The sequence below is a fragment of the Myodes glareolus genome, chromosome 6, assembly GCF_982192425.1.
Source record: "Myodes glareolus chromosome 6, mMyoGla1.1, whole genome shotgun sequence".
Lineage (NCBI taxonomy): Eukaryota > Metazoa > Chordata > Mammalia > Rodentia > Cricetidae > Myodes > Myodes glareolus.
The window spans coordinates 89,446,398-89,467,574 of record NC_142031.1 but is presented as its reverse complement, the minus strand read 5'-3'; the positions used below and the strand labels follow the sequence as shown (position 1 = coordinate 89,467,574).

At 44.4% G+C, this 21,177-nt stretch overlaps 1 protein-coding gene across 2 annotated transcripts in view; it reads left to right on the top strand.

Annotated features, from left to right (window-relative positions):
• The window catches only part of Tmem178a (transmembrane protein 178A), a 79,635-nt gene extending 59,972 nt beyond the window's left edge, over positions 1 to 19,663 (top strand). For both annotated transcript variants that reach the window (XM_048416232.3, XM_085690983.2), the window contains exons 2-4: positions 4,115 to 4,228; positions 7,608 to 7,745; positions 18,698 to 19,663. In XM_048416232.3, the coding sequence (XP_048272189.1) occupies positions 7,640 to 7,745; positions 18,698 to 18,939 (348 nt within the window). In that variant the 5' untranslated portion in view covers positions 4,115 to 4,228; positions 7,608 to 7,639 and the 3' untranslated portion in view covers positions 18,940 to 19,663. The remainder of the gene's footprint in view (positions 1 to 4,114; positions 4,229 to 7,607; positions 7,746 to 18,697) is intronic.
• The last annotated feature ends 1,514 nt before the right edge of the window (positions 19,664 to 21,177 follow it).

The window sequence follows — 21,177 nt, the reverse complement described above, 5'->3', positions numbered from 1 at the left end:
TGTCAGCATTAGAGACGGTAACAGTTCACTAGGTCAAAGGCTCCGTTCCTCACCCAGAACAACGTATTTACTTATACATTTTATTCTATGGTTTTTAGCATCATTAAAGTGGCTCTACTTGGCCCCGTAAGAAGCTAATTAATCACCAAATATAGACCACGACTTGTTCTTTTCAGTCCTCTGCATGCTTCTTCCCCTCATTGTGTGATGCCATCTGGTGCTATGAGCTCATGCTTTTTGTGTCCCTTTGCAGAGCGCCAGATTCCTCCTTCCTAAGCCCAGCAAGCAGGCTTGATTTCAGAGTTTGCTTGTGTGGCTTTAAAAGCCCTGGAATCTCACGCCTCCTTGTGGATTTTGCCAGTATCGTTCCTTGCCTCTGCCCAGGAGATGTCTGCCTTCATCCTCCTCCATGTAGACTGTACATGAATAGTTGTGCCGATCTGCTTTCCTTTTTTTTTTTTTTTTTAACCTTAAGGCCTTATGGTGGAAGAGCTTTGGTAAGCCATTGAGCACTAGCAGGTCTTTTTCTGTGCCATTTTTGTTAGTGTAATGCACGGGCTGTGGGAAGCCAAACCTTAATAATTATACTTACTCGGGCAAATCTGTTTGACTTTGTGCCGTGACAGCAGAAAGGACTTAAGAGAAGGACATCAGAGGTCTTATGGCTGCTCTCTAATCCCGCCTTTGCTCACGTCTTCTCTTCTAATCCTGTCAAAGTCTGGAGTGGAGCACTGGGAACAGGACATTTTTCTTGCACACTATGCTTGGGATGTCAGGACTTCACCACCAGACCCGTAACCTTTGAGACCTTTGAGGGCTGCTTGTAGATCTGGTTCCTTCCCTTGCCACCTTCTGATGCCACCTTTGGCATCCTTGGCGATTAAGTTTAGACTTATATCCCAGGAGAAGGAACTGCATCTGGTGATGTATCTGTCTCTTTCCTCCTTTCTAATACTAGCGGAGCACCCAGCTGCCTGCCTTCTTGCTGTTCTTCACCTCCTAGGGTCCTGTCTGCTACTGCCACAGGGCAGAGGAGGGTCCGTCCTGGGGATGTTTACGGTGGTTTAAGGAAGCATGTGGTCTCCTAAGTGCAGAAGTTGTTTTAAAGCCAATCTCAGTGAGTCTGAAAAAACTATTGATTTTCCCCCAGTTCTGTACCTTTTCTCTAGCATGAAACAGTTTCCAAGAGATGCAGGTGGGGAAAGCCAGGGATGCAGCCACATAGCCAGTCTAATCTCCTAATAACATGTGTAGACAGGTGTAGAAAATACACAGACAGAACCCTCCACCACGAAGCAGCTTTCTCTCCAAAAGTGCTCATGTCGGTACTAACTTGGAAAAATCAATTCTTCACATTGAATCAACAATATATTTTAGAATAATAACAACTATAGAAATCTGTAGAATTAACATGAGTTTCTAAAAGTTAAAGAATCCGAGTTTCTAAAAGCTAAAGAATTCAGTCTGTCTAACAGCATACACATTGAGACTTGCTTACTGCCTTGTACTGGGGCCTCAGGCTAATTATTTAGCCTCTGTGTTCCAGACTTTTTCTCTCTAGTGGAAATATACCTGGGGTCATTGGTGACTATCAGTTGGATTCTTTGTGTGTGTGTGTGTGTGTGTGTGTGTGTGTGTGTGGACTGTGGAATGCGTGTGTCTTTCACTGTGTGGGTGCTAGTGCATGTGCGTGTGTGTAGAAGCCAAAGGTTGGTGTTGGGTGTTGTAATTATTCTCCACTCTAGGTACCGAGGCAGAGCACCTTACTTGAACCCAGAGCTTGCCTTTTCCAATAGTTCAGCTAGTTAGCTTGCACTGAGGATCCCCTCTCCCTGCTTTCCATGTGGGATTGCAGATGGCCGCCACACCCAGCCAGTATTTATGTAGGCGGTAAGCAGCTGGCCCAGTTATCATGCTTACGGGACAAGCCCTTGGCCTGCTGAGCCATCTCCCCAGCCCCTCAAGTGGGTTTTTGTCCAATGGTTTTTCTGTGTGCCTGGGATGATCAAATCATTTCTATATTCTGTTCAATATATATGGAATGCTGCATGAGCTGAATTTTGTATAGTAAGTCAATTTGTATTCCTGAGAGATATCTCATTTGGTCATGATGCATGACTTTCTAAAATGTTGCCAAGCTGAGATTGCTTGGATTGGGAAGGAGTTTTGCATAAAAAATATTAAAGAATGTTACATATTTTCCTGGGACTGGGGAGTTGACTCACATGGTAAGTACTGGTAAGGGTATGAGGACCCTATTTTGATCTGCAGAACCCATGCCTTTTGTTTGTTTGTTTTAGAATAAAAGTAAAAAAGAGCTGGGTGGGAGGGTGAAGGCTGGGATGGTGAAGGCTGGGATGGTGAAGGCTGGTATGGTGAAGGCTGGCATGGTGAAGGCTGGCATGGTGCTGGTTGAGATCCCAGCACTTGGAATGTGAAACCAGGTTGGTCCCTGGAGACTTGTAGGCTGGTCAGTCTAGCTAGTCGACTTAGTGAGTTCCAGGCCAGTGAAAGGTCCTCTGAGAGAGAGAGAGAGAGAGAGAGAGAGAGAGAGAGAGAGAGAGAGAGAGAGAGAAGGAGAGAGGGATGGAGGGAGAGAGAGAGAGAGAGGAGAGGAGAGGAAGGAATGAAGACGGAAGGAAGTAGGAAAGGACAAAAAGGCAGGTAGTATCTGAGAAGTCTCACCCAAGGCTGTTCTCTGATCTCACACACATGTGCACACATATGTACTCATGTTTGCACCCACACATAGACACACATAGCTTCCTTTCTTGTGATGTCTTGGTTTCTGAAAAGCTAGGAGGCATTTTCTTCACTTCCATTTGATTTAAAAAAAAAAAAACTTTTATGAGTCTGAGAATTGCTGATTCTTCTTTAAGCATTCGGTAAAACTCACCAGCTGTCTTGGGCTTTTCCTTACAGGACATGTTTTACGAAGTTAATTACAAACTCCCTTCTTTTTCTTACTATAGATATAGTCAGATTAGATTACCTGTTGCCTTGAGTTAGCCTTTGAGTGTGTGTCTTCCTAGGAATTTCTTTTGTCCAATCTAGTATTAGTGTTTGGCAGATCTCCCCAGTATTTATTTCTGTAAGATTAACCTCCTTTCACTCTCTGATTTCTTTCTTTTTTCTTTTTCCTTCCTGACTGTCTAGCCACTAGAGATTAATTTGTATCTATGAGGATTCTCCAGTGAACAGCTGCCCGGGCTCAAGGGCTGTCGTGCACTCATGCTGCTTTTAAAGTCAGTGTAATGAGATGTGTTTATTCAAACAAGTGGCCATGATGACTGACCTGAGAGAAGTATGTTTTGTTTGTTGGTGCGTTTTAGGAGAAGAACAATGCTGTTCGTAGGATTCAGAAGGCTTTAGAACAGACACATAAAGTCACTCAATGAACGCATTGGGTAGGAGGATGAGGAAGAGGGCTGAAGATAACCCAATAGCTACACAAGATCACATCAAAAGGGGGACTGGCCATGCCACCAGATGGGGGGAAGAGAGGCTCCTCCATCAAGACTAAAGTCTTCCTCAAGTTCCAAAGTTCAAGACTGTAATGTTAAGAAATGACAGGAACTGCTGGAGGACCAAACAGACCTTTGTTTGACAATTGCAGCTGTGCCCTAAACCACTATGTAGAAGCTGACTATGGGGAAAAGTCTTCTAGTTTCCAAATAACACATATACTAATGAATTTTGGGGGTGAAACTTAATTGAGAGTTTGAGACTAGATCAAATTTAGAAAAGGCATTTAAATGTTAATTTAAAATTCTAGGCTAGTTTTCTTCAACCATTTTCCCCCTGAATAGCTTTGTATTCAAGTCATACAAACTTATTCAATATTGAAAGGCATCATATCTCTATACATATATATTTAAATATATGTATATATACACACTCATAGAATGCATTTAAATGGAATGTGATTTTTAAAATCTATTTTAAGGTTTTGTATTTTCCTGCCATGAGTTGCCTCTGTTAGTGACAGCCATCAAGAGATTTCTTACCCTTTTCCCATTCATTTCCTGGTTTAGGATAAATTATTCTGCCTTGGGCTCCCGAATTCTATTACAAATGAAAAGGCAAGCAAATCGCATTTCTTATTTCTTTCAAGGAATTGCACAGCGCTGCACAGCTATCAAGTACCACTTTTCTCAGCCAATCCGCTTAAGGAACATTCCTTTCAATTTAACCAAGACAATCCAGCAAGATGAATGGCACCTGCTCCGTAAGTATTTCTGGGAAAGGATTAGCCAAAAAAAAAAAAAAAAAAAAAATCCCCGCCTCCCTCTTAAGTTTGGGATGAAAGCTGGTTGTCCTATGTACCCTCTGGTCCTAGCCGAACTTGGTCAGACACTCCAAGCGTCAGTTCGCTGTGCTGTGAACACAGCCTGTTTACGATTCAAGTGTGAGAGCAATCAGGTGTGACGCTCTATATGACAGGGCTGTGTGCCTGTCTGCCTGAGTGGCATTGCTAGCTAACATCAGGTGACTGAAACTTATTTTTTAAGTTGTATTTTTAATTATGTGCCCTTAGAGGCCAGACACACCGCTAGACCTTCCTAAAGCTGGAGTTACAGGCGGCTGTGAGCCACCCAGCATGGGTGCTGGGAACCAAGCTCAGATCATCTTCAAGAGCACTCAGTCTTCCTAACCATCTTCCCAGCCCATGCCATTATTTTTTTCCAAGTCTGTGGGTATAAGGACTTACCCGGGACATTATACCTTCACTGCTCTCATTTTTTCTTTATATAATATTTATTTTAACTGCTGTGTTTAGCTCAGAACATTGTATTTTTGCTGAAGATCGTCTCTTATCTCCACTCAGTGGAAAGAACTGCTCTTTTTCACTGTCATGGAAATGTGAAAGTCTAGATAAGAGCATGCGATATGAAACTAAAAAGGGTGGATATTTACCCGGAAGTTGTTGACTCTAGCTGGCTAGTGGTGGGTGGCACTGAGTTCTTCCCAGTGCCCAGATTCAGAAGTCAGCATTGCTGTCTTTTCCAGTGAGCAAGCCGTGAAGAGGGCTGTGGTCATGTTGCTTGGTGGAGAGAGCCACTGTGGACGCTGCCTCAGTAAATCTCCCTATAGAGAAAAAAGCTCTGTCCCAAACCTCATGGCAAATGTGGAGGCTCAAACTTTAGGGCTTAGAAAGTCACTGGATAAAAGCTAGGCAGTGGTGACACATGTCTTTAATTCCAGCGTTTGGAAGGCAGAGGCAGGTGGATCCCTGAGTTCGAGACCATCCATGTCTATAGAGTGAGTTCCAGGATGACCAAGGCTACACAGAAACCCTGTCTCAAAAGCAAAAGTCATTGGATAAAACATGGCTTATTTTCTGAGAGCATAATAGACGTCTTGGAAGTTCTTTCCTGCTGGCAAATTTGAATAAGCACTTCACGGTAGTCCCATTCGAGTGGTCTTCCTTCCTACCTCCTTATGAGCAGCCTTGAAGGTCCTTGTCTCAGGTGTCTGTGGGGACCAGGCTCATTTTTACTGATTTTGGCCAGATAAAAAAAAAATTACAGGGTTCTGCAAAGTACCTCATCTCTTTAACTCTCCAAGTTTGGGCCTCTTTACCCAGCAAGGCAACAAATGGTTTGAGCGTCAGCCTTGGGGGAGTTTCTAAGAGAAAGATGTTTTCAGTGCACGCATGCCTGACTGTGTCTAAGAAGCCATGCTTGGTGATCTGTACCACGTTTCCCAGTGAGGACTCCACCATGGCTGGAGCTGATTGCAGGCTGCTGTAGGTTATGCCTCACCTTTGTGTTTTGTAGTAGTTGCAGAAGACAGGTCTTTCACATCCCAGGGCCTTGGGATGCTGGAGCAAATGACTGAGCTATTATTAGTCTCTCTCCACACGTGTGGCCATCTCCAAATTCTTTGTACCCGTGTAACACTAAATTTAGCATATTTAAATTGTTACTCTCTATAACCCCTTATTGTGTGATGTATATTTTCTCTTTGGAGGGAAGGAAAAGCCCTGTTTTAATTCAGATTAAAAGATTTAAAAGCTCTGAGGTGAAAATAAGGACTTCCTTTGAAGAAACAGGGAAACCCAGCTGGGCAGGGAAGATGCACACCTTTAATTCCAGCACTGAGGAGGCAGAGGAAGGTGGATCTCTGAGTCTGAGGCCAGCCTAGTCTACTGAGTAAGTTCTAGTATAGTCAAGGCTACACAAAAACACCCTGTCTCAAAACAAAACAACAAAAAGCAAAACCAACCAACCAACAACAAAAACAAACAAACAAAAAACAACCAAGAAATAGGGGAATCTGCATGTGGCTAAGATGCTATGATCAAGATTGGAAGCTACTGTAGCCAGTCTTCCCTTCCCATAGTGCCCCTGGGCTACTTCCACAGCGGCAGAGAAACCTCGCAGTTTGCGGAGATCTACGGCAGAGTATTTTGTTCAGACTTGTTGCCTGGCCTTGGGGGCATTAGGTGTGTGCAGGGGGAACACTGGTTTTAAGATGCATGGTAGACTTCAAGCATCTAGGTAAGAGCTCTTTTCAGTTTGTGTTTTTCCTAACAAAGACAGGAGCAGAAGCAGGAAAGACAGAAAGAAACAATGTGAAAGTAAAATAACCAGAAGGCAGGCAACCTGAACGTTGCAAGTGGAAGACGCCTTTGTATACAGAGCAGCCGGTTCTCCATCTTCCTAATGCTGCCACCTTTCAGTATAGCTCCTCATGGTGTGGTGGCCCCCAACGAAAAAATTATTTTTGTTGCTATTTTATAACTATAATGTTACTACTGCTATGAGTTATGATGTAAATATCTGATATGCAGGATCTCTGATATGTGACCCTCAAATGGGAGGAGACCCACAGGTTGGGAACAGCAGATATAGACGTTGCCAGTTAGGCATACAGCGGAGACTTGTCCCGTGGGCATAGTCTCTCTTTAGCCTGGGTAGATAGGTGAACTCTTGCTCTCTCCCATGGGTATCATCCCTTTTTAGCCTGGTAAACAGGCGCTCCGCTTGTGAGATCGGTGTTCGGTGCTGGGAGGGGGTTTCTGAGCAGCTCGCTGTCTCGATGGTGCACCGTAGACTCCTGCTTCCTTCTCCACGGTGCCTTCACCTTCTCACATTCTCTTTCTTAAATACTTGTCGGAAATAGACAGGAGTAAGCTACAAATGAAAAATCCAAAACTAATTGGCAACTGGGATGCTCAGACAAAATCCTCTTTTAGTACAAGCTTGGCTTCTAGGCGCTTCCTTCCAAAGAGGGAGAAGCCAGGTTAATAACAGCCGCTGTGCTTTGCTGACCTTCCTCTGGGTTGTTTTGACGGCTGAGAATGTGTTCCTCGAATCCTCCTCACCCACTTAACTGCGGATCTTGTTTGTCACTCACGTTTATCCTGGGGTTGTCCCCTCCTCTGTTCCGTAGCTGGAACTGAGTTCATGGACACAGAGGGGTACACTGATAGTGGTTTACTCATCCCAGGTTGAGAATCCCCCAAATCCTCCACCCTGCAGGCCCCACGCCTGCCTGTCTAGCTGCTTCTCACAATATACGGAACTCTCTGTCCTGTAGTTTTCAGTCTTTTGCCCGACCCTGCCTCCAGTTCTGATGGCCTGTTTCTGTTTTGAGATTAGATCTAAGAAGAATAACAGCTGGCTTCCTGGGCATGGCGGTGGCTGTCCTGCTGTGTGGCTGCATCGTGGCCACCGTCAGCTTCTTCTGGGAAGAAAGCCTGACCCAACACGTGGCTGGACTCCTGTTCCTCATGACAGGTATACTGTACACCGTCGACTCTCTCTCTCTCTGTGGCCCAGGATTCAGTGTGGTCATGTCACTATTAATTATGTTTTTACCGGTGAGAAGAGAGCAAGCAGAAGACACTCCTTCGGCTTTCGGAGGAAACACAGTTTAAAGGGAGCCGTGCACAAAGAGCATTGCCTCTTTTCCCACAGTGGTGCTGGTATTTTCTGTCTCATGGTCTAATTCTATGCCTTGAATTCTGGCTTGGGCTCTCGACAAAGACAGGCCTCTTTTTCTCAGGATCAGTCAAAGAGAGGAAGGTCAGCAGCTGCAAAGGTCCCCTCACCGTCTGTGGACCTGAGATGGTGTCCTTGGCATCACTGTTGGAGAACTTCCTGTGTTCTTGGTCTTAGAGACACAGCCTCTCTCGCAGGCAATGGCGCTGCCCATTTTTATTGTGGGGAGGCGTAAGAAATGATTTGTGATAGCAATATAAGCAGGGAAGATGAGCAGTGTGCGGTCTGGTTGGGGGATGCTGAGGCAACAATTTCTGGGTTGAGTCATGAGAAGCCAGAAGTTGGGAGAGAACTGGGCTAAGGAAGCCACCGTGCCGGGACTCTGGGCAAGCGTTGGGTGAGTGTGTTCTGAGCAATAGGGGGAAGGAGAGACACCACACAAAGTGGGAGCCATGGTCATGGACCAAATCGTTAGAGATCCCTTAAGGACAGAAAGAGCATGGATTTGAAGTGAAGGTGATGGAAACTGCTAGAAGGTTTCATGGAAGGATGGCTTTGCTTAAAGCATAAGGGGTGTAGAGACATGGCTAGGGTTTTTTGTTTAACAAGTGAAGGACATTTTTGTGTAAAAGGGAGGTGGTCAGTGGCTAGCGGAAGGTGGCTACAGAGAAGAAATGGTTTCCTTTTCAGCCTTCACAGGAAGTGACCTGTGACTAATGAGAGAATGCCAAATTAAGTCTCACCAAGTCGACCCAGCAGAGGAGCCAATGCGACTCTAGATGACCATTTCCACTTCCCTGGGGTTTTGGTACTTAAGTGACCACGGCATGATTTTTTTCCCCCAGAACTTCCCTCTGTTATAGGTGATTTATCAAACCTGTGTTTTGGCAGCAACATGCCTCCAGGACCGACACTATCTGGTTCTCCACTCTATTAACATATGCTAAGTGTACAAGCCAGTGGGGTTCATCGTGGTATTTTCCTACACTTCCACGCCACTTTTTCTGCATTTCACTCAGAGCCAACAGACAAAGGGTGCTTTCGTTTCTAGCAAGAGCACCTCAAGGCCTTTGACATGACAAACAATTCTCCTTCCTTTTTACTCCACTCTACTGGTTTTCCATGCGGTGGTGTGGCCTTGTCTGTGGACTCTCATAAACACCGCCAAACAAAATGACCAGACAAACCACGGACTCTGTATAGTCCTGAACAGAAAGCCAAGTTAGTTCTCCCAGGTTTAGAAGGCGATCCAGTGAAGGCTTGAAGCTGGTTCCTAAGTTTGGAAGGAGGAGTTGAACCCTTAAAGCCAGACTCTTGGTTCGTGTCTATGAGCAGGCCAGATGAAGTGAACCAAATTGTTCAGAGATTCTTCTAAGCCCTGGCTGGGGATTCGTAGTCAACAAAAATCTCCTCTTTTTCTCTCCTCTTTGTTAGCTGCACCCCAAATTTTTGGTTTCTAGCCAACATGCATCAAAGCAGTGTGGTTTGCTTCCCCCCAGCGCTGCTTTGTTGTTTGCTCTTCAGACAGAGTCTTGCTGTGTAGCCCTGGATAGCCTGGAACTTGCTGGCTTTGAACTCACAGCTGTCTCCGCCATCTTCTGAGTCTATACATTATGTTATTATAATGCCTGGCCACTTCCCCCAAACTCTTGAAAGGCCCCACGCCCAAAGGTCCAGAAGCATTATTGCCATCTTTACTATGCATGAGTAACTAAGGTGTTCAGAATATGAAGCAGCCGTTACCATTGAAACAAATCACAAGGCCACACAGGCCAGGTCTCACGGTTCTGGGGAGGCCAGGGAGATGGTTGTTCCAGGAAGGAATGTGAAAACCCAGTGTCTTGAAGTGACTGGCAGTTTTCAGGGTGCTGTGTTCGTCTATCACTTGAAGAGGGACGTAGGGAGGTTCCTTTTTGTTGATACAAACAGTGCCTCCATAGTCTTTCTAGGACACCAAGATAGTGGTTAATCCAGGTGGCTGAAGCCCCTTCTCAGGTAGTGGCAGGCAATAAAGAGTTAAAAGAATTGATTTTAATTAAGCAGGCTGTCTTCAGCAGCTCTAGACAGCAGCCCTCCCACAGATTCTTGATGCTAAACTTAGCCCCTTCTAATACGCTGGCGTCTTCATTCTCTGCCTGAACTGATTAGCTGGCCCTTCAGTGGGAACCCCAGTGATGTGACAGCCGAGCTGTTAAAATGAGGGACATAGAACAACCTTCCTCTTTCAACCATGCAGCCCACGAACCAGCCTTGACAAACTGCAGATGGAGCGACTGCTTCCAGACTATCAGCTTGCTTCTGAGAGCTGGGCTGCAACCCCATATGCCTGAGCCCTACTCTCCAGCATTGCAAGGGTTCCCAGAGAAGGACTCAGGGTGTCACATCAGACCTATGACATCACATGCTCTGAAGTTACACGCTCTGACGCAGTGATGTACACAGAGGACTGAGCCAGCGAGACCCTCTTATTCTAGCTTTGAGCGCCTGCCTTTTGCTAGAATGTCCTGTTTTCAATGCAGTGCGAACGAGTACCCTGTCCACATTAAATGATGGATGAATGAATGAAACTTCTGGGTTGGTGAGACTGCTGACTCAGCAAAGTGACTCTGCAGCCCCCAACAGCATGAGGTCCTCAACTTAATCTTCAGAACCCACGTTAAAATATAATTCTGAATGTGGTGGTGTGTGCTTGTAATCTCAGTGGTGGGGAGGCAAAGATTGGAGGGTTTCCAGGTGTAGCTGACCAGCCCTAGCCACGCCTGCTTGGTGAGCTCCAAGCCAATGAGCATCCTTGTCTTAAAGAAGGTAGAGAAAGTTCCTCAGGGTTGTCCTAAGACCTTCATGAACATGTGTACACACACTCAAGCACATGTAGGCACATGCAAAACCAAACAAAGAAAAACGAGTAAATGAAGCATTCTATTGGATGACAGTAGTAATTAATATAGCTGCCATTGTTACCATTAGAGAGTTAATTTGTTCAATAGTTTTTATCTGTTAATAGAATTTTAATGTTTTATTGCATTCGTGTGTGTGTGTGTGTGTGTGTGTGTGTGTGTGTGTGTTGTGGTGTGCTGCCCTGTGCTTGTGGAGGTCAGAGAACGACTTGTGGGATTCCGTTGTCTTCCTCATCATGTGGCTTCCCAGGTTGGAACTCAGGGCTGGGCAAACACCTTACTTCATCTGCTGAAACCTCACCCTGATTTTTTTTTTTTAAACACACTGGAAGTCTTCCACAAAGCTCTTGTGTTCCATTTTCCTCCCTGGGTGCAGGTCTCAGGATCAACTGTAACCCATTGTCCTTCAAAGGCTGAGCCCTTCTGGAAGAGCTCACGTGGCATGTCTTGTGACACCCCCATGCTGACTGCGGAGAAAAGGGCAGAGTGCAGGCAACCCCTTCAAAACATCAGGAGCAGCCAGTACCCACCCTGGCCTGACCGTCCTTTGCTTCAATACATCTAAGGGAAAGGGGTCTGAGACTAGAATAATCGAGGCTATCCATCAACTACAACTCTAAACCACAGACACTTGATACATTATCTGAAACCCTGGGGACTAGATGGGTTTTAAAATTCAAGACCTAAATATTTTATTTTCGTAAAAGGCACATGTGTCCTGTATTATCTAACATGTCAGCAAAGTCTGGGGCATTGTTGCAAAATCAAATACATTAACATTTTTGCAAGAAAATGTATGAATTTTCACACTAAGCAGGAGCAGTGAGGGCTGTCAGCCTTACGGGCAGGGCAGACTTTGCCTCTAAAGGAAATGGATGCAATGTTGCAGAAAAAGATTAGATTTTTTTTTAAGGAATTGGAGATTGTGGATCTCTTCATTGTATTTGTTTACTTATTTTTTTTTATGAGTTTTGTCTGCCTCTACTAGGCCTGCCACATCATTTAGCTGAGAGGACAGAGGTGAGGCTTTTTGAGTTAATCTATGTGAAAAGGAGCAAGTCTTTTTTTTTGCTGAAAGGGCAGAAAGACCAGAATGAAGGGCAGGCTATCTTCTGAAGGCATATGGAAAAGAAAATCGATGTTTATGCCTCTGGGTGTTGTAGTCGGTTGTTTATCAAGCAGGCTAAGCACAGGGAAGGAACTTCTACTCTTGAGCCTTTTAAGCACTTCGAAGGAGGGAGATTAAAAAAAGAATGGGCCTGGTTAGCCTAATTACATCTTCCAAGCTGGCCATGGGCAACTCCGAGGTTTTAGGGCAAGAAACCGGGCTGATGATCTGGGACAGTGGCGTGAATTTATTTGCTGCCCCGATCTAAAAATATCCCCTCCAGTCCTGCTCTTCTGTGATGTCATGATGTGTTCTAATTAAGAATATCGGCAGAGAACCCTTTAATATTTTATAAGAGAAGTAGCTGTATATGTGGGTTGTCAGGAAAGCGGTAATTATTCATGCTTTGAAGATATGCCCAGATGTAGCCAGGAGTAAGCTCAGGACAGGGGACCTCTCTCTCCCGGGACGCCACTGGCTGGGCTGGAAGTATGAGCTTGCTGGGGGAGAAGAGAGGGGAAGGGAAAGCTGGATCCGTATGGATCCCCAAGGTAGACCTTAGTTTTTTGAATGTTTGCATGCAGAAACACCTCTCTTTATACCTGGTATGAACTAGACCGCTGCTGACGAGAATGAGATATTACCTGAAGTAACTTGATGAGTAGGCTATTCCTTCATGGGACAGTTTGGTACAGACTGATTTTTTTTTAAGTTTATTTTTTTTAACAAAGATTTATTTGCATTGTGTGTATCTGAGTGGTTTTGCCTGCATGTGTATTTGTGTACTATGTGCATGCAATGCCCAAGGAGACCAGAAGAGGGCACTGGATCACCTGAAACTGGAGTTACAGCTATTGTGAGCCAACATGTGGGGGCCCGGGATTCAAACCTTGATCCTCCAAGACCAGCAAGTGCTCCTAACCACTGAGTCATCTTATCAGCCACCGTAAATTACTTCTTAAAAGGGTATTAACCAGCTAATTGTAGGGTTCAGTTTTGTTTGGCAGGCTTTCTTGATTCTGTGAGCCTGTTAGCCAATATGTAGAAGCTACAGATAATCCAAGAAGTATCTACTACCTTTGCTTTCAATGCACGTTGGGAAATGGTAGAATGCTTTGGCTTCCAGAGCTTCTATGTAATCCTCTAGATAACATAAAACTACCTCTCATCTAGAACTAGGTCTGGGACATAGACAATAATAAATAGGTGATAATATAGTACATTAAGACAGCACAGCCTTGCTAAGACCTGTAAAATAAATAGAAGTATATTCTGTTCAATTCGCAGACCCAACACAGTCAATACTAAGGGTTAAGTTGAATTTTCCACAATTTATATGTTGGCTCTCCAGCCCTCAGGATCTCAACGTGTGACTTAACTTGGAAACGAGGACTTTAAAGAAAACCTCACACGAAATTAGGGCAACATGTTGTGTCATAAGCCGGTGGAGATGGTGCTGGTCTTAGAGAAGGGGGAGCTTTGAATATTTACACTTGAAGATGTGAGGCGAAGGCAACCGTGTTCAAGGGAAGGTGGTTTCAGAGGCAAGCCATTATACCGATGCCTTGAATTTAGATTCACAGCCTCTGGAATTTTGAGAAAACAGCTGTTTTCAGTTCCCTGCCTCTCTGTCTGCAGTACATTGCTACAGTAGCTCTGTCGAAGTCGTACATATGAACACAGGAAGGCGTGTGAGGGTTTTAAAATGGAGCTTCTAGCAAAGCTGACCTAAACTACAGATCTGGCTGCAGTAAGCATGCCTTTGTAATTTAAAACAAGGTTTTTTTTTTTCTGATGTGATCAAATTTAGAATTATGTGTTTATTTGTTTGTTTTGAGACAGGGTTTCTTCACGTAGCCCTGGCTGTCCTGAGACTCACTCTGTAGACCAGGCTGGCCCTGAACTCACAGAGACCCACCTGCCTCTGTCTCTGAAGTACTGGGATTAAAGGGATGCTATACCCAAGTGGATTTAAAAAAAAAATGTCTTGCATGGGACAAGCTTCTTTTTACAAGATCTTGTAAAAGTTTGTCTTTCCTCAGTACACGCCCTTGTACGACCATGAATAAGCCCTTCCACGGAACCAAGAACATCTCTAGCCATCCTGAGCAGACTTGCTCAGGATGCGAGGGTCTGGATGGAATGGCTCTTCTTCTTCATCTTTCCTTGGTTTTTTGTCTCATCTAGAGCAACCCAAGAGCTTTCAGAAGGAGGAAGGACAGCACTGGAGACCATAGAGGCCTTGTGGGAAGAGGGAAGGGCAGACAGGGGACACCTGAATGGGCCAGCAAGGCCAGGAGATAAAATTGCATCAGTTTGATGAGTATCTCTTCCCAGAAAAGGACCTGAGTGGCAGGGAGAAGCATGAGGTATTTCATGGTAAAATAAACACAGGCAAGGAAGAAAAAAAAAAGCCAGAGAAAGGAACAATCAAATTTGTAAGATGTGTTAGCCTCTGCAGCTGTGACAAAATCCCTTTTCCATTGAAAAGGAAGAAAGGTTTGGTTTGGTTTGGGGATTCATGGTCTCAGAGTCTTCAGTCCATGGTCTCTTAGTCCCATTGCTTTGGGCCCATAGACAGAATAAGCCTATGGGGTTCCAATAGCCCCCTCAAGGATCCCCCACTGTGACCTAATTTCCTTCCACCAGTCCCCATCTGCCAGAGATTCCACTGTCTCCCAATCATACTCACTGTGAAATACATTAAGAGAGTGGTCAGCTCTGGAAAGAGGCTGACACATAATTACCTGTCTCTCCCCAATTGGCCACTCTATTTATTATTATATTTAGCATTTGGTGCTGTGACCTGGAAAAAGAGGCTAACTCTAACCTCTCTTGCCCCCCACCCTCACTGTCTTCGCTTTCCTCTGGACTTTTTGGCTCATGGGGTAATTATGCGTCAGCTTCCTTTCTCGGGCCCACCACTGGCATACGATTATTATTATTATATGTAACACTCACAGACTGATAAACAAGATAGACTCATGGCCTTTGATGGACATTTAAACTCCACATTGCAAATTGCAACACAAGGCACATTAGATCCAAGAGTGAGGGCGGAAGCTAAAAAGTATGCCCAAATTGTCTATATTTTGCTCACAGGAGGGGCACAGATTAAGCTGTAGGGAGCTTCAGGCCCTGGCATATTGGACAAGAAAAGAAATCCAGTTAGGAACCCTCCACACAGTGTCCATGTGATCTGTTCTCACCAAGGGCCCGGGAAACACATACTGGTTCAGGACACGAGGCCGAGAGAAACCTTTGCCCTGACCATGTTTTCAGATTAGCACCCTTTCTTATTCAGCATGAACCCAGGGTGTGATAGTAAAATGCATCACACCAAAAGCAGCTTCATGGAGTTCTTGGAGGGAAGAGTGTTCGGAAAAGTCAACATTTTAGATAAAGTCAAAGGGAATTTATTCAGAAAGCCATGTAAGCTGCTGCATTTTTTAAAGCTTAGTTTCCTAACAGTACTACAGTCACAGAGAGGTCTTAGGGAATATACTTATTCTGTGTCTTATTTGGGATTAGCAGAATTAGGAGCGTTATAAGGGACTTGCGTTGGCAAGCCCCTGTTCTACACAAAGACTCGAGGGAAAGCGAGGCAATATCAGGGTCACACGGAGCCGAGACTACAATGAATATTTCTTGCAGCCCAGCCCAGTGCATTTTACATCAAGGGATGCTTGGAAAGCCTGAGTTTGAACTCAAGCTTTCAGAGGTCATTAGCATCATGCTGCTTGTCAAAATGCTTGCTTTCAGGCAGTCAGCTGTATGCAGACTTCTGAGTGCAGACTGGAGCTGTTTCCCTGGGAGGAGGTCATTATGGTTTACCTGTTGATTTCCCAGAGATCAATTTTCCCCGCAACAGCCTTATTGTTCTAGTATCAGCATGCCTTTAGGGTCTTGTTCACAAACATGGTTTTTGTTGTTGTCGGTGCAGTCGTGTGGACAGATGTGAGGGCATTTGCTCTTCACAGGGTTTGGCAAAAGCAGAACATATTCTTTTAAATGGTCTTTTCCTCGATGAAAGAATGCTTTCCGTCCACGTTTCTCTATTGGACAACTCAGGTGGTATGTCTGCTGCTAAAAACAAACAAACAAACAAACAAAAAAGCAGTGCAGAACTCGGTGGTGGTTGCATTTAATCCCAATACATTGGAGGTAGAAATTGGCAGATCTCTGAGTTTGAGACCAGCCTGGTCTACAGAGTAAGTTTCAGGACAGCTAGGGCTACACAGAGATACCCCATTTCTAGAACAAACAAACACACAAAAAAGGGGGCAGAGCAGAAAGAAATCAGACAATATTACTACTTTATCCTTTTCAGAAAAACAAAATCATTCATTTCTGAGCTTAGACAGAAAGCCAGACAAAAAGCAGGAAATACCAAATCATCTCAGACAGAGTACTTTTGTTTTGGATTATTTATTTTCCAAGTGCACATTTGGAAAAAGACTTAGGTAACGTGCCTTTGCATGATCCAAATGGAAGCAGACATCCAGAGCTTGTGAAACGCCATTAGGATGTAGGGTGGTCTTTATTCCCTGCGAACTGCCGCCTGCTCTGAGTTGGTTTCTTTGCTGGTGACTTTGATCTCCAAAGCAGCAGATTAAGACAGGGTAGACATTTTGCTTCCTTCTGCCTCTGTCTTCTCAGTTCTAAAAGCTGTGCCTCGTGTATCCCCAAGGATAGGAAAGCCATTTCCCAGCAAACAGATGCCTCTTCCATTGTCCACAGCAATAATCCAGGGCGTGATGAGAGACTGTGTGGGGCTTGGACAGACTGTGTCCTGACACTTGATTGAATGCCAGTATCTGCTCTCAGTTGCTCTTTTTACTTCACAGACTCTGCAGACGCCGCATTCTCATCCTATGCCCACCTCCATAAAACATTCCCGAGGGTCCGTCAGGGAGCAGGGAGCATCTACATCCTCAGACTATCGCGTGGACACTAAGAAACACGTTTATAAGTGGGGTGTGTGTGTGCGCGCGCGTGTGTGTGCGTGTGCGCCTGCATGTGGAGGCCAGATGACAACCTCAGGTGACAAGCTCTGAGTTGTGCTTTTTCACAGTGTCCCTTACGAGCCCAGTGAGCTAGGCTGACTGGCTAGGAAGCCCTGAGTCTATCTGCCTGTCTCCCCCTTCATAATGCTGTGATTATAAGTATGTGCCCCATGACTGGCTTTTATGTGGATATCAGACCAAGACCTTCATGCTTGCAAGGCAAGAACTTGACCAAATGAGCCCTCGTTTTGTCTGCCAAGCCCTGATCTTAGTGTTCTTGAAGGAAATTTGTGTATATACATAATTGATATGATAAGGTAAAATATTATTATATATTAGTCACTCAAATTAATTACAATTTGCATGATTAATGTGCATGGTATTTTTACTAAGATTTTTATAGCAACTCCAAATTCTTACACACAATTTGTATTATTTGGAAATATTCATTATTTTATTTTATTTTTTAAAAAATTGTCGAAGGCCTAGTGTGTGATAAATTCTGTATCTCACAAAATCATAGCCACTTCTAATATTTTATTTAATTTTACAGGCAACATGATAAACATAATAATCCATTTTAAATGCTGAAGTGTACAAGTTGCCTTGCTACAATAAAACTGATGTGTACAAAAAAGAAAAAAAAAGAAAAGATGACTTTGTATAATGATTACAACTCTATGAAAATGTAGGTCTGGTATAGAGCAAAGGAAATGACAGCTGTATTGTGTTAGATTCGAGAAACTGTTAGAATCCCATCCCTCAAACAAAATAAAACAAAAAAAAAAACAACAACAAAAAACCAGAAATCTTAAGGAAGGGCGGGGAAAGTCGCTCAATTGGTGAAGTGCTTGCCTTGTATGCAGGAAGCCCTGGGTTCAGTCTCCAGCATTGCCTGAAACCAAGTGTGGTGGTACAAGCTGGCGATCCCAGCACCCAAGAGGAAGTGGTCAGACATGCAAGTTCATCCTCTGTGTGTTCCAAGAAGAACCTGGGCTAAATGAAACCCCTTCTCAGTAAAAACAAACACCAGCACCGAAACACATGGCCTGGGAGATAGCTCCTGAGAACTGGAGGTTGTCCCCAGGACTGGGAAGACAGAGGTTCGCGGTCCAGCCCAACCTTGGTTAAGCTGCAGGCTCAGGAGAGATGAGAGACCCTGTTTCGAAACAAAAATGTGGAGCTCGCCTTAAGACTAGCACCTGAAATTACCCTATGACCTCCATGTATAGCTGAACATGCATAGATACCAGCACATAACATTCATACGTGTACACACACACACACACACAAAATCAAAGACATGGGGTGGGGGCGTTCAAGACAGGTTTTCTATGTGTAAGAGTCCTGGAACTTGCTCTGTAGACTAGGCGGGCCTTGAACTCACAGAGATTCACCTGTCTCTGCCTCCCAAGTGCTGGGATCAAAAGTGTGTGCCACCGCCACGCGGCCAAAGACCAGATTTTTTTTTTTTACAAAACTATTAAAAAATAAGAATAAAGCTGAATTAAAACATGTATTGTAACTTAAACTAGGCAAAACAAATCTGAGTGGCTCAGATTATCTGAATTTCCCCTTCTATTTGTCGATGCTTGAGGAATGAATTTGCTCAAGTCGTAGAATTCCAGGTGTTCCTGGATTTGGAGTGATCTGATTTTCACTGAGCCTTGTCTGGCGTGTTTCTGGACACAAGCAAAAGCACAACTGATCGCTCTGTTCTCTTCGCATTCCTCCCAGGAATTTTCTGCACCATCTCGCTCTGCACGTACGCTGCCAGCATCTCCTATGATTTGAACCGGGTCCCGAAGCTAATTTACAGCCTGCCTCACGATGTGGAACACGGCTACAGCTGGTCTATCTTCTGTGCCTGGTGCAGTTTAGGCTTCATTGTGGCAGCTGGAGGTCTCTGCATCGCTTATCCGTTTATTAGCCGGACCAAGATTGCACATCTAAAGTCTGGCCGGGACTCCACGGTATAACTGTCTGTACGCGAGAAGGCCCAGCTACCGAGTGGGGTCGGTCACTCCTAATGGGAGTGGAACTGAGTTCACACCAGGGTTCCAAGCACAAAGAGGTCTTTTACATTCCAACCTGTTGCCTGCAGCCCTTTCCAGATGACTGATAGAAAATCATGCAGAACCTCCCAACCTCTCTGAGGGCAAGACTCCTGTGGGTTCAAGTGCTTTAATGACTATTTATGCTTTGACTGTACGAAAGGAGGAATGGTGCCACGGGACATTTATAGGCATCAGAAGAGAGGAAGGGTGATGGAAAAATTTGTACGATTTCCATTTATTTCAGAAAGTTTGTATATAACAATCTCCGGAGAGTCGTTTCTATTTGCAAAAGGATTCGTAACAAAACAAGTATAATTTTCTTGTCAGTGTATCAGGCTTGTTCGATTTTAATGCAGCATCTTCAGAAGGTGTCCTAATGGTGTCTTGTGTCAGCACCTGATATTTGTGCATTCTTTGTGGCTGTTTCTTGTCACCAGAGGATTCTTCTTCTTTTGCCTTATTATTACTTTTAATGAATTGAAGTCAACGCGCTGTCTTTCTACTGGATTCAAATGCATAAGAACAATGGTTGTGTAAGAACTGATCCGCAACACTATGCAGTATCGTTTGAAGTCTTGTCTGTTGTTTGGCTTTGTGTCTCTTTATGTTAACTGGGTTTCTGCATTAAATGACTGCCCCCTTGTTATTTTAGGTGTGTTTTTTTTTCTCTATCTTTTAGCTCGGTCAACAAACCTCCTTAGACAAAGGACAGCCAAGAACTCTGTTTTGTTTTCAATTGTTGTCGTTGTGATTGTTGATTTGATTTGTTTTTTGTTTTTGTTTTTTGTTTTTTTGAGGTCAGATCTTGCTTTGTAGTCTGGCCTGTGGCTCACTGTGTAGCCCAGGCTTGCCTTGAACCTGCAGTCATTCTTCTGTCTGGGTCCTCTGAGTGCTGAGTCCAAACTCTATGAAGCCTACTTGTTTTTATGTTGATTGAGCTGGTCGTTGTTATCTGTCTTTTCGTAGCCATTCTGTGTTTGCTATTGACATAAGATGCCATTTTCAAAACTTTTGAATTTCAAGTTTTAAATTTCACAACGATACTTCGCCACCTGTCTGGTATTCATTCAGTGATGCATGTGGTCTTTGGCCTCCCACACCTGCACATCAAGAACACCTGGAAAGTTCTTCAGCAACAGTTAACTCAAGGTCCACAGGTGAGCATACACTTGGATTTTAAGACAAGCGAAAAAAGACCAAAAGAAGAAGAAAGAAAGAAAGAAACACAGATGATCCTGATGCACATCTGTGCGCATCTGGGACTGACCACGAGGGGCAGAATGCGACTTACTCCTAAGCTACCAACTGAGCTAGCTAACTTAATTAGCACTGATCTTGAGAGCCCAGGTGGGCTGTGCGTTTTTTCCCAGATGTTACTTTACCCGGTCCTCCTCAAAGCTCTAGCAGGCAGGGACTCTCCCAGGGAAGCCGAGGGCCAGAGTAGGAACATTTACTTCACTTTTTTCCCCTTTTAAAATCATCATCCCAGGAGGGGTGGGCACCAACGCCTAAGCTTTTCCCTGCAGCTCAGCACCAGCTCCTATCTGATGTGACAGGTATTGGAAGGTTCTATAAGTAAGGGGAGATGCTACACCCTCAATGAGATATTGTTTCACATTTTAATTTCACTGGAAGAACGTCATTCTTTAAAACCCCAATTTAGTGGCTGGAGATAGACCTCAGTTGTAGAGTGCTTGCCTAGCATGTCAAAGACCTGGGTTCAATCCCCATCGCTTCATAAACTGGGTCTGCTGCCACATGCCTGTAATCCCAGAATTTGGGGAGAGGTCAGAGGATTAGAAATTCAAGGTCTTGTTTGGCTACTATAAAGTGAGTTTGGCTACCTTGAGACCCTGTCTCAATACCTAATGAATTCAGTTATTTAGAAAAGAAAAACAGTAGTTACTCCCAAAGAGAATAGAGTTTATTTCCAACCGCCAGTGCCCACACACCACCCTGAAAGCTGTTGGGAGGAGGCAGATACCAGAGGGCCCTCAAATGCTCCCCTGAGGGTTCACGCACCCCCCCAGGCCCCAGGCACATTCTTAGTCCTCCACCCTATTTAACAACCCAGTCTCTCTAGATAAAATCAGACACCTCTAGAAAGGGGCAATTATTTTCATTTATTACTTATGAGGGAAAGTCTCAAAGCAGGAGAAC